This window comes from Phyllobates terribilis, unplaced genomic scaffold (assembly GCF_046119375.1).
Source record: "Phyllobates terribilis strain yellow unplaced genomic scaffold, ASM4611937v1 Scaffold_11__3_contigs__length_659146591, whole genome shotgun sequence".
In the NCBI taxonomy this organism is placed as follows: Eukaryota; Metazoa; Chordata; class Amphibia; order Anura; family Dendrobatidae; genus Phyllobates; species Phyllobates terribilis.
The window spans coordinates 432,641,300-432,654,601 of NW_027362771.1; the positions used below are offsets into that span (position 1 = coordinate 432,641,300).

At 40.0% G+C, this 13,302-nt stretch overlaps 1 protein-coding gene across 3 annotated transcripts in view; it reads left to right on the forward strand.

Moving 5' to 3' along the window:
- The window catches only part of FURIN (furin, paired basic amino acid cleaving enzyme), a 222,180-nt gene that overhangs the window by 184,074 nt on the left and 24,804 nt on the right, over positions 1-13,302 (forward strand). For all 3 annotated transcript variants that reach the window (XM_073653190.1, XM_073653189.1, XM_073653188.1), the window contains 4 exons: positions 4,163-4,263; positions 5,174-5,277; positions 6,944-7,061; positions 13,087-13,266. In XM_073653190.1, the coding sequence (XP_073509291.1) occupies positions 4,163-4,263; positions 5,174-5,277; positions 6,944-7,061; positions 13,087-13,266 (503 nt within the window). The remainder of the gene's footprint in view (positions 1-4,162; positions 4,264-5,173; positions 5,278-6,943; positions 7,062-13,086; positions 13,267-13,302) is intronic.

Consider the following 13,302-nt stretch of genomic DNA (forward strand, 5'->3'; position numbering starts at 1 on the left):
GACATACCCCCAAAATCCTTTTTTATTGCTTTTGACATCTCTTGCAAGCCTTAATTCATTGTCAGCTTTAGCTAACCTGATACGTGCCCTGCAGGATCTGCAGACTGCATTATAATCTTCTTTAGATATGCCTCCCTCTTTCCATTTAATAAACATTTCTTTCTTTCTTTTTAGCATGTGTTTAAGTTCTGTGTTCATCCATCCTGGTTTCCTTAAATGCTTCCCATTCTTCCTACTTTTCGGGATTGTTAACGATTGTGCTTTGAGAATCTCATTTTTAAAAATTTCCCATCCTTCCTGGACATTTTTGTCCTTAAGGACATCCAGCCATTGGATCCCTCCTATTCTCTTTCTGAGTCTCTTAAAATCTGCCTTTCTAAAATCTAACCTTGAAGTTTGAGTCTTCACATGTCTTCCTCCTCTAGTTATCCAAAATTCTATAATAGCATGATCGCTGCCTCCTAGGGTCCCAGCCACCTTTACCTCCTCAACCATTTCCTCCCTGTTTATAAGGATTAGATCCAAACTAGCAGATCCCCTTGTTTTCTCCCCTACCTTTTGGAAGATAAAGTTGTCAGCAAGAGAGGATAAGAATTTGCTTGACCTGTTAGTTTTACTTGAGAGAGATTCCCAACAAATGTCTGGATAGTTGAAATCTCCCATGACCACTACGTCATATTTTTTGGAGAACTTGGTCACTTGATACATAAAGAGTTCATCCATATCTTCAGCTTGCCCAGGTGGCCTGTAGTAAATGCCTACAATGGTGTCCTTTCCGTTGTTCTCTCCTTGTATTCTTACCCAAACAGTTTCCACAGAACTCCCAGTCTCTGAAGCTTCAATCTCTGTGCAGATATACGCTTTTCTAACATACAATGCGACACCTCCTCCTCGTTTATCAAGTCTGTTTCTTGCAAATAAGTTGTATCCTTTTAGCCTTTTATTCCAATCATGTGTATCGTCCCACCAAGTTTCAGTGATTCCAATGACATCATATTTCTTTTCCTGCATTAGTAGTTCCAATTCTCCTTGTTTGTTGCCCATGCTTTGTGCATTTGTATAAAAACATTTTAGTTTGTGATTGGTTTCTCTTCCTCCCATATTTTTATTATTTAAATTGTTTTGTCTTTGTTCTTCCTTTCCACTTCCAGTAGCAGAGATCTCAATAGTATTTGTCAGCTGTATGGCTTTTTCTGGCCTTTTGCTTCCCTTCCCACATTGTTCTAGTTTAAAGCTCTCCTGATGAGTGTAGCAAGGCGACTTCCAAATACATGTTTTCCAGTCTTCGTAAGGTGCACCCCATCTCTAGCAAGTAGTCCATCGTATAGGTAATTCATTCCGTGATCCAGAAATCCAAATCCTTGTTGACGGCACCATCGACGTAGCCAGTTGTTCACCTGTAGAATCTTATTCCACCTCATTGTTCCATGGCCATCCACTGGGAGGATGGATGAGAAGACCACCTGCGCTCCCAATTCTTTCACTTTCTTGCCTAAGTCTTCAAAGTCACTGCAGATGGTTTCCAGGTCCTTTCTTGCGGTGTCATTTGTCCCCACATGTATTAGCAGGAATGGGTAGTGATCTGTAGGTCTGAAGAGTCTTGATATCCTGTCAGACACATCTTTAATTTTTGCTCCTGGAAGACAGCACATTTCTCTTGAGGTTATGTCTGGTCTGCAGATAGCGGCCTCAGTTCCTCTTAACAGGGAATCCCCCATGACCACCACTCTCCGTTTTTTCTTCACAACATTCTTCTTTCTCCATCCAGGAGAATTCTGAGGGCTTACAAGGTTATTCATTGCTGGCAAAGTCTTATTTTGCTGTATTTCTTCATGGTTCTCCTGTGTGAGAGCCTGGTACTGGTTCCTGAGCAGTATGGGTGCTGACTGCCTCTCGATCCTCCTGCTTCTGTGGGTCACATGCTTCCATTCCTCTGTTTCGTCAGGTGCAGTTCGAATTTCTTCTCTTTCTGAATCATGAAGAGATAATTCTGCTCTGTCTAAGAACTCTTCACCTTCCTTAATGATTTTCAAGGTAGTTAACCTCTCTTCTAGATTTCGCAACTTTTCCTCCAACAGGGACACAAGCTTGCATTTCTGGCATGTGAAGTTTGGCTTTTCCACTGGCAAGTCTGTGAACATGTAGCAGGATATGCAGCTCACCAAATGGCTCCTGGACTGTTCCATGTTCTTACTGTTAATGTTCTGAAAACAGTGAAAAAAGCTTAAAAAAAAAGTTTCAAAATGCGCGCGCCGGTAGGCGCGCGGTTTACCGATGTCCTCTTTTCAGCTCCAACAGCCAAAATCCAGTGTTCTTTGAGCTCGCGGAGACTCTTCACTTACCCCAAAATGCAGTGGGAATATGCAAATTATCTCCTCAGGACTCTTCCCCTGGTTTACCGATGTCCTCTTTTCAGCTCCAACAGCCAAAATCCAGTGTTCTTTGAGCTCGCGGAGACTCTTCACTTACCCCAAAATGCAGTGGGAATATGCAAATTATCTCCTCAGGACTCTTCCCCTGGTTTACCGATGTCCTCTTTTCAGCTCCAACAGCCAAAATCCAGTGTTCTTTGAGCTCGCGGAGACTCTTCACTTACCCCAAAATGCAGTGGGAATATGCAAATTATCTCCTCAGGACTCTTCCCCTGGTTTACCGATGTCCTCTTTTCAGCTCCAACAGCCAAAATCCAGTGTTCTTTGAGCTCGCGGAGACTCTTCACTTACCCCAAAATGCAGTGGGAATATGCAAATTATCTCCTCAGGACTCTTCCCCTGGTTTACCGATGTCCTCTTTTCAGCTCCAACAGCCAAAATCCAGTGTTCTTTGAGCTCGCGGAGACTCTTCACTTACCCCAAAATGCAGTGGGAATATGCAAATTATCTCCTCAGGACTCTTCCCCTGGTTTACCGATGTCCTCTTTTCAGCTCCAACAGCCAAAATCCAGTGTTCTTTGAGCTCGCGGAGACTCTTCACTTACCCCAAAATGCAGTGGGAATATGCAAATTATCTCCTCAGGACTCCTCCCCTGGTTTACCAATCTGTTAAAATATTAAGTTAACTATATGGTAAGTGTGTAAAGATGGAAAATTGAAACGCACAAAAAAACAAAGTTGCGACATAAACCACACTTATCTAGTTAACATGCTTCCAAAAAAAATTTCACCACTGCAAAAGAAAAAATAAAAAACCCGAAAACACTTTACTAGTCTGGTATTGCTGTGATTGTAAGGACCTGGTGAATAATGTGACAAAGTAATTTTTGCCGCCAAGCGATCCCCATAAAAACAACCCCTTCCTCCCAACTTTAAAAAAAAACCTGACAAAATGGTTTTGGGTTTTTTTTCTCCACAATTCCATTGCATTTAGAATTTTGACGAAAAATAAGTTTTCACTTTGGGAAAAACAAAAGTGCAAAAATGAAATGGTAATTAATAAATTGCTATTTGATGCCTGGAGAGAGAGGCAAGTGCAGTGACTGCATGTAAATGGTGTGGATTAAATCCATGGCAATCTGCAAATTGCTACAGGACTTTTGATCAGATTGTGGCAGATTAGGATTGGATGAGGAAAGTAATTTTTCTAAACTGTATTTGGGATCACTTGACTGCTATAAATTACAGGAATGGCTTGTTGCAATTAAAAGCTGCATGACTAGCTGGACACAAAGCAACATTTTATACAAGACTCTTTAATACACCAGGATTACTTAGTCTTTGAAAGTGTTATGTCTCATTTCTGTCTGATTCGGTGGTCCTGCTGTAGGTACCCTGCAATGCTTAGAAATGGCATATTTTGACAAGTAGTAACTTCATCTGGTTTGAAAAACAAAAATGACGATTTATGTAAAAATAACCATTTAAAAAAAATAATACTGTAATGCCCAGGTGCTGTTGAGCGGCTGCCGCTACTAGCATACATTAAAGGGGATGCCAGTGCTGAAAGATTGATCGCAGTTGCATCACTTTAGAGATCAAGGTGGATAAAAAGAAATTCCTAAATCCTAGAGACAACCCCATGGTGTGCGCCCAGCCTTGCGTTTAGCGAGAACACTTGATGGCAAATAACGTGCGTGCTGCCTGGAGATGGCAATTTTGCTAGTAGGCCGGTAGCTATGTTGGTGGTGCTGTTGATGTTTTCTCATTTGGATTTCTCATCCCTTCAGGTAACAACTGATTTGAGACAGAAATGTACAGACACTCATACTGGAACATCGGCGTCAGCCCCGCTGGCGGCAGGAATCATCGCTCTTGCTCTGGAAGCCAAGTACGTATTGAGGTCTAGGACCGTTCTATGGAGACGGCGGCATCAGTGTCACATTGTGGCACTGCTGAATCCTTACTTCTTGGGTTTTCTATACATAACTTAATAAGCGTAATGGTTGTTTTACACAATAAAGAGTTAACATAGCATTCTAACTATAAATCAGACAAAGGGTACAAAAAGGATCAGAATAGCAGGGTGTAATGTATGAGAACATGCAAAAGTTTTTTGTGGATTAATTCTGGTGTGAGAAATATAATGGCACATTGTAAGTGTGATAAAGAACAATATCTAGCTGTCAGAGTAATTTTCATATGCAAAACTAGGAACATACAATCTCACCTTACACATTAGAAACGTATTTGTGTATGGATGAGCTTCCTTTTTACAATTGTACAGAAATGCGCTTCATATATTGACTTTATTATGCCAAATGTGTGTAGTTATTCCATCTCATCCTCCCGCCAGATAACATAGACTTGTTTTACGCGTTTCTCTCCTCTGTAATAATACTGACGTACTTAGGAAGGCTTGATGGGTGTTAATTTGTGGTTGCTGATTTCAGTTTTCCCGGCATGGTAATGATCCCATCCTTTCGTTTTCAGTTCCGCTTTTACAATGAATTTTGAAAATGTGTTTTGAAGTCGTTTTGCAAATAGGAGGTTAAATATTTTAATGTCTGTCAGTGGCCTGGACCATTATAAATGTGTTGGATAAGAGCATATATATTATAGATGGAGTGTGGTTGTTTCTATGACAACATAATGATTGCAATCACTTATAAAGTATGGAGATGATTTTAAAGTTGCCATCCAGGAGGGGCTGATTTGACTGTGTAAAGATTAGACTTGTTTGATGATCCAGCACCATTGTATTGTTGGCCTTCATAATATTTGTCCATTTTTTTCCCTAGTAACAATCTCACATGGAGGGATATGCAGCATCTAGTGGTTCGGACCTCAAACCCATCACATCTGAACACAAACGACTGGATCACAAATGGAGTTGGTCGAAAAGGTGATGGAAGAAGCCTCGGCCTTGGTCAGGCCTCCTTCAAAGCTGTTTATTCTTGATATTACAACCCAACAATGATGTAGATGTCTGGGTTATGCTTCTGAGACAAGGCGTGTAAAACACCGGTACACAACGCCTTATCTGCATCAGACGGTTTTGAAGACTGTGCATTTTACCTCCCAGACAGCTCTTGAAATAGTGTTGGAAGCCGTAAAAATGAGCAAGCGTGTGGATCTGAGCAACTTTGACAGGGGCAAAATTGTAAAGGGTAGATAATGGGGCCATAACATTTCCAAAACGGCAGCCCTTATGGTGGGTACCTGGTCTGATCTGATCCCGTCTGGTCTGGTAAAACAGAAAAAGTACAATAGCACAAATTGCTGACAAAAATAATGCTGGCTATGCTAGAAAGGTGTCAGAACACACAGGGCCCTACACAGTATTAGGCTGATGATCTTACTGTTAACCATAACATTAAAACCACCAGCCTAACACTCTGGCGCTGATTCATCAAAGTCTTTACATTAGAAAACAGGTGTATAACACTTTGAAAAATTGCAAAATGTGAGGTTTCCCAAAAATTTTTCAAGTTTTGGTCTTCATGCCTGTTTTGGACAGCTTCACAAAAATGATGGGGTGAGTCGCCAGCTTCTTGTCTAGTTCATGATGAGCCGTGGCGCAAGCTACTTTTAAGATGTACCTGATTCATTAAAACACTTAATGAATTGGAACTCTCCAGCACACCCCCTCCTCAAGACAGGTGGGAATAACACAATTCTTAATGAATCAGGGCCTCTGTGTTCTGACACTTAATTTCCTTTATTGGCGGTTTGTTCTGCAGTAGCTTTTCTGTGGGCTCAGACCAGACATACTAGGTTTAGCTTCCCACGTGCATCAGTTACCTATGTCACAGCATACCGGGTGGTTCATCACCACTTCGGTTTTATTTTTTGCCAGCTACATAGCGCTCGGTGAGCTCTAATGCTGCAAACCGAACCATCGACACATGACCTCTAGGAAAAAAATAAGAAAAAGTAGTAAAAAAAATAAAGCCCCCACCATAAAAAATTTGAAAAAATACAACTTTTTTCCCCTACATATAAAATTGATTTTATTACGTACATATAACAAAATAATGAATAACCAACACATTGGGTATCTACATGATCGTAATAACCAGGCTAGTTCATTCAGTAAGTTTTTGTGTGAAATGTGAGCAGTAAAATATATAAACAAAACTAAATGAAAAACTGGTTATTTCTATATTTGCCTCTTAAATTACGCAATAATTGATATATACCCAAAACAGCACTAATAAGTAATACAATTTGTTCCACATAAAACAAAGCCTCATTCAGCCACATCAGTGGAAAAATTATGGCTGTTGAAAAGAGGAGAGGTCAAAAGGGAAAGAAATTGGCCAGTCTTTATGGCCCATTCAGGCCTGGTCACTAAGGGGTTAAATGCACGCCCCATAGACCAATTAACCTGAGCTTTGTACATCCATGGGCAGTCCCCTTAGGACACATCACACTTGTTAGAGCAAGTTCTGTAACGTGCTATTACACAATTTTGGCCATTTTCACCAACATAAAGAGTAAAACAAGAAACAAAACAAAAACTTAATCATATCTGCTTTTATAACATTTGATGTGTTTGTGTATTACAGTCAGCCATTCTTACGGCTATGGACTTTTGGATGCTGGTGCTATGGTAGCTCTGGCTAAAAACTGGACCACTGTGGGACCCCAGAGAAAATGTGTAATTAACATTCTCACCGAACCAAAGTGAGTAATGCAGATTTCAGTCCTTTCTTCTGAGCCATCTGGACATACAGAAGGAATGGTTGGCTATTATGGCAGTTTTACAGATCTCTAGTGTTTTTTGCTTTAACTTTTTGTTCAAATGATATGAATCAGGAGACTTTGTTATTCGTTACATAGACCAAACTAATAGCAATAATCCCAAACTTTTGTACCAAGAAAAATGCTCATCCTGGAGAACCCCTACAGATAAGACATCCCTTAATTAGCAGAGAATACCTGGAAAAAGGGAGAACCCTCACTAAGTGGATTCCATGCTAGTGGCCAAAATATGGTATTTTACTACAAAATCATCTTTGGAAACTTGGTTAAATGTTCACCAAATTTTCTGAAATAAATCTTAGTAGAACAGCAGTTATAGATAAGCAAAGTTAATCACAGGGAAAAAGATTCAAAACTATCCAATAGATCAATTAGCACTTGGTTGGGAAACCTTTAGCTTTAATTAAGACCTTACAACACATTCCCATTGAGTGAGCCAAGTTTTTGGGGTTTTTATTTCAAGTGTTTTAATGTGAAACCAAATTTGCATCATTTTTTCCATTAATTGTGTTTTATTCCTTTGTTTCTTCCAACAAGTTTTGCTAACCCTTAATGATCTTTGACTTACATTTTTGCTACAAGTTGCATGCAAAATGTATACATTGGGGGCAGGATCTGAGCCCACTTATTATTGGTTAGCTGTAAGGAAGTGGAGGTGTTGTCCACACTTCACCTCCCCTTGAAGACTTGTGTTGTGACATGGTGCCTTGCACAGTATTTGCATGGGATTTTGTCCATTTAGAGATTTGCATGCACACAGTTGGGAAACAGAAGAGTTAACAGTTGGGACTAGCCCAGAATGGGAGGGACTATTTGGGAAGACCGAGGACCACTTCATGCTAGTGCGAGAGATGGGGCCGAGCTTACAGCTGTAGCAGACTTCAGGTCTGAAGGTTGGTAGATCCGCTTGTAATGGGTGTCCGTATGGCAAGAGGTAGACCTGAGAGACAGATGATAAGATTCCGAGGAGATTAAAGCCACAGTGAGAGGCCGGGTTACAAGCTGGAGATTGGATAAGAATCGAAAGAAGGAGCGCTGACCCGTGGCCTTGATCAGAAAACCCAAAGAGATGGGGTGAAGTTTTAGAACTGAGAGAACGGGAGATTACAGTGAAGGGGAGCAAAAGGAAGAGAATTTTCACAGTGTTGTAGTTGCGAAACATCTACACCAAGTGGTTACCATGTTGGGACACACTCCTAAGGAGAGTCTATGACTCTTGCTAATTGGACTTTAGAGATGTTGTTGAGGAAGATGGAAGTTCCCAAGATAGGTGGCTGGGCTGTACCGATAATAGAGAGAGACACTGAGAAGAGCAGAGCAATTTCAGAAAGGATGGATACGTGTGTGATATTGTGTTACTAAGGAAACGTCCATGAAGATTCATGCCTACTATCTGCTGTACATAGTTCCTGTAAAGTTATTAGTCAGTAAAAATAAGTTTATTTTTCAACTGTTGTCTCCCTTACTTAACTCCGTAACAACTGGGCCTGGCCAGCCAAGTACAACTTCACCATGCCATCTGCAGATGTGAATCGCTGAGATAGCCCACACACCCAGCCAGGACCCCCATTTTCATATATCTTGCCGGGGTGTGGAAGAAGAGTCCCTTGCCCATGTCTACCGACCCTCGCTACGTTACGATGCCAGCAGTGTTTCACAGCCAGCATGTGCTTCTAAAAGCAGTGACGGGAGCTTGCTCCAATCACTACTGATTCACCACTTAAATACAGCTGTCAATCACTGAATAGTCTCCTTGCCGCTCGGCTCCTAACTTTCCTCACCAAGCGAGGTGATAGCAGGTAGTTAAAGGAAATCTGTCACCAGGCTGCCATGTAGTCCAACTACACCACCACCACTGATGGGCAGCTTTCTGCCAATGTACAGTGAATACAAAAAGCTGACAATCAGTGATGTGGGTGGGATTATACAGAGCTAAACATTCACGTAACTGCTAAATCTGCAGCAGAGAAAAGACAGACAGCCAGCAGCCCAGGAATTGATACATCTCTGGAATCAGGTTCTCTGCCCCTACATCATGCTGCTCTCAGGGTAATAAAAGCCTGGTGACACATTCCCTTTAATGGGTTGCTATGGCAGCAGAGCCCTGCTATCATTGTCCTCCTGTTAAGTGCAGCCTCGGGCTGGGCTTCATCAATGTCAGTTAATCTCTATGCTGCAGTATGTAGTATGTGCAATCAAACGATTGCAAGTTCAAGTCTCTTAAAAGGCCTCAAAGATTAAAGTAAAAATAAAAAAAATATTGTAAAAATATTTTGACAGTGTAAAAGTTTAAATTGCACGCCTTTTCCCCCTTCAAAAATATTTTAAAAAATAAACCTATTTGGTATTGTTGTGTCTGTAAAAATGAGGTCTATTAAAATATAAAGTTATTTAAATCACACAGTAAATGAAAAAGAAAAATTGAAACTCCTGAATAGCTGTTAATGGTCATTGTGCTTGTCCCAAAAAATCCAATAAAAATTGCTTAAGACATCATATGTACCATGTACATAAAATGGTAACCATAAAATCCTACAGGTCAGCATGCAGAAAAAAACCAAAACGTCATACAGCTCCATTAGTGGAAAAATAAAGTTAGTTCACAGAAAATGACAACACCAACCAAATGTCCCACTGCCTTTATTTAATAAAAAAAAATATATATATATATATATATATATATATATATATATATATATATATATATATATATATATATATATATATATTTATATAATCACTAAAATATTTTTTAAAAAAATGTATGTTTGGTATTACCATAATTGTACTGACCTGGAAAATCCTGCGGTCAGGCACTTTTATAACACCGATGTACACCATAAAAACAAAACTGTAAAAAAAAATTCATCCCACTTCAAATTTTTTCTTGTTTTTTTAGCGCATTATAGGGTAAAATGAACATCATTCAAAATTACAACTCGTCATACTGCTATGTTAATGTAAAAATAAAGTTCTGGCTTTTGAAAGAACGAGGGAGAAACAAAATGCAAAAATGAAAAATCTCGCAATTCTGGTTAATTGAATTGGTAGATTTTCGAAGGCAGCAAGATCATCACTATCTCTCGACGTAGTAGCAGTGTATTAGGATTATAATGGAGTCAGACAGCAACATGATCTGAATCGTATTGAAATATAAAGGCCTCGCTATCTTGGAAAAGATCATGTTCAGGAGGCTTCAATTTGGGCTCAAGCATTTAATTTGTCTTGGTGGCTTTTTTTCGTTTTCATTTACAAATTCTTTTGTTATACATCCCCAAATCATACCACTAACTGGGTGCTTAATGGTAGATGGAATACAATCCGTTACCATTACTGGATACAAATCTTTTCCAATTCATCTCCTTCCATATTTTATTCCATCACTGCCAAATAGGGAGAGTCTGGTCTCCTCACTCCAGGTGGTTCTGTCCCATTGTTCCATAGGTTTTAGCCCTCTAAAGTTTTCAATCTTTGTATCTGTAATAAAAGATGGCTATTGTACACTTTTAGACAGTTTGCTTTGTAAAGCCTGATAGATGTTTTGCTTTTGTTACCCAGACAGACCTTTATTTCTGCTGTCGCCACCTTCTGTTGTGCACCTTTTCCTACCTTTTCTTGGCTTTACCAATCCTTGTAAGCAGCTTTGCTCGTGGGTTATATTCCAGTATTGAAAAGCCGGTTCATATCTGGTGTTGCTTTTTATATTCTTGGATAGAATTTAGATGTTTGAAAAATAAAATTCTTACGTTAGTCTTCAATTATCTTTCCAATGATATATCCGTTTATGGTATTACAAAAAACTGGGGTTATGATCGATCAAATGTCCTTTTTTCAAAAAGTTTCTTCAGTTATGGCCACTAGTGTCATTTGGTGTTCATCCAAGGTTTCATAGTAATTGTGTTCCTTGGAATCTTCTTATTGGGCCACTAGTCCAAAGGGTCAAAAAATGAAACCTGGTTTATTGTCCTGCTTGGGGTCACCAGCTACTCTGTTTAATGGTTTTAAGAATCTGCTCCTTCCCCCAATCCCTCCAAAAAAAAAAAAAAAAAGAAAGTTTTTATTCTTTAAAATTTTAAAAAAAATGTAATGCTCATTTTCAGCTTGCTGCACAATAGTCTACTTTTAATTATAGTTGTATTCATTTATGATATGTCAAAAATAAATTGTCCAATATATAAAACTAGATTTAGTTTTGAGCCATGGATTGCAGGCGCCAGCATTTATGAGCTGCATTTGTTGTCTTCTGTCCCTCGGAGTCCCAGCACATTTGGTGTGGGCCTGTACAACCGTGATCCAGATTGCACTGTAGTCTTGTTCATGTACACTGGCCCGTTTTATGGGGTCAGCACAATTTCCGTGTAATGGTGTCTGAGTCATTTTCCACACGCTGCGCTGCAGACTATACCTTAATTACTGCAGCCTCTGATAGAGCGATGTATGGGGCAGGGTGGAGGTGTCACCGCTGGCTGTCTGATTGCAAGCATTCAGCTCTGCTCTCCGATTGTCTGTGCCAATTAGGAGTAAACTATAAGACATCAATTAAAATAAATGACCTGCAAGTTGTACTATTGCTCCCAAGTACTTGGCTGGAGCGCAGCGTGGCATTAAAGGCAGGCTATTGCCATTACTGCCACTAAATCTTACCGTTGGACTGATCGGAATGACATTTTCTGTCTTCTGCTAGCTTGCGAGATTAGAAATCTGTATCCTGTGGTTACATGATAGAAGTCTGGTCCTGGAATCCTGCTTTTTTTTTTTTTTTTTTTTCTTCTCCTTTTTAGATTTCAAAAGCAGTGAATAAAATAAAACTTTCTGCCGCTGTCTAATACAATCATGGCTTAGATAGCTATACTGGGAAGATCTGACCTTTTTTTAAATGATGAAGTTCAGATGTACCTATTCTGGGCTGCAATGAGTTCAACAAGTGAACAAGACTTTTCATTCTCTGACATTTCCCAGAAAGGAGAATATATATCATTTTGTAGTTTCTGCGAAGAACACATGTAAATGGATACAGCTCCTGCTGTTACGGCTAACGTTGCTCCTCACGAAGATATAAATGCTCAGTCAGTCCTGGGAACAGACTATGTATTACCTGGATTTGGCTCTTCGGAGGATTTAGACACACAAACTATTCACACCTGACTGGGTCAAAGCCAAAGGCTCAATGAGACTTCTGTGCAACTGAGCATGAATGAAGCCCTGCAGGGGAAAACAGCTGCCGCTCCATCTCCTGCGCTACTTCTGGTTGGGGTTAAGCTGACGGATTCCAATAACCTTTCAGAGTTTTTGTTTAATTTCACCCATCTGTTCTTGGAGATAACCGCAACAGATATGTGCCCTTTAGGGCCACAAATGTTACCATTGTTTCCTGATAGCTGGTATCTTTGCACATTTATTTTTGAATAATACCCAAGAGTATATTACTTTTTAGATTTGCCTATAGTTCCTGTATTTTTCCAGCAGTGTAAAGTGTGCATGTTGTACCATTATATAAAACAATGAACAGAGATATGTTAGGAACACCTGGTTCTTTGGCAGGTATTCTCTTCTGCGGTCTCTGCTCCAGCAGCATTCTGGCACAGTATGCCCAGTATTGGCACTTGCAGCACCTAGGTTGGCAAATCGGCTATGCACATAGTATCTTTCTATGCTCCATTGTATATCCTGTGTCTTGATTTGACCCTTTGTTTAGAGATGGATTGGTATCCAGAAGGGAGGATGACCCTCTGACATGTAATTGTATCTACACCCAATATAATTGTTTGCTCTTCATTCAGCCGAACATTTTTAGTTCCTATTGTTTTCTAAAGCAATATTGGAATTGTTTCAAGATCCATTGTTAATGAGCGACTGTGATGGCAAGTGACCTAAATAACTCACATTCTTTTTCATTTTGCAAACCAGATCACTAATTGGCATAAACAAATGCTGTTCTGATTCCTAGGGACATAGGGAAGCGATTGGAAGTCAGGCGAAAAGTGGAGCCCTGCAACGGGATGTCCAATTACATCAGCACTTTGGAGCATTTCCAAGCCCAGCTAACCTTGTCCTACAACCGCAGAGGAGACCTCGCCATTTATCTGACTAGTCCTATGGGCACCCGCTCTTGTCTTCTAGCACCTAGGTAACCACATTGCCAATGCGAGATGTTCCAGTGAGC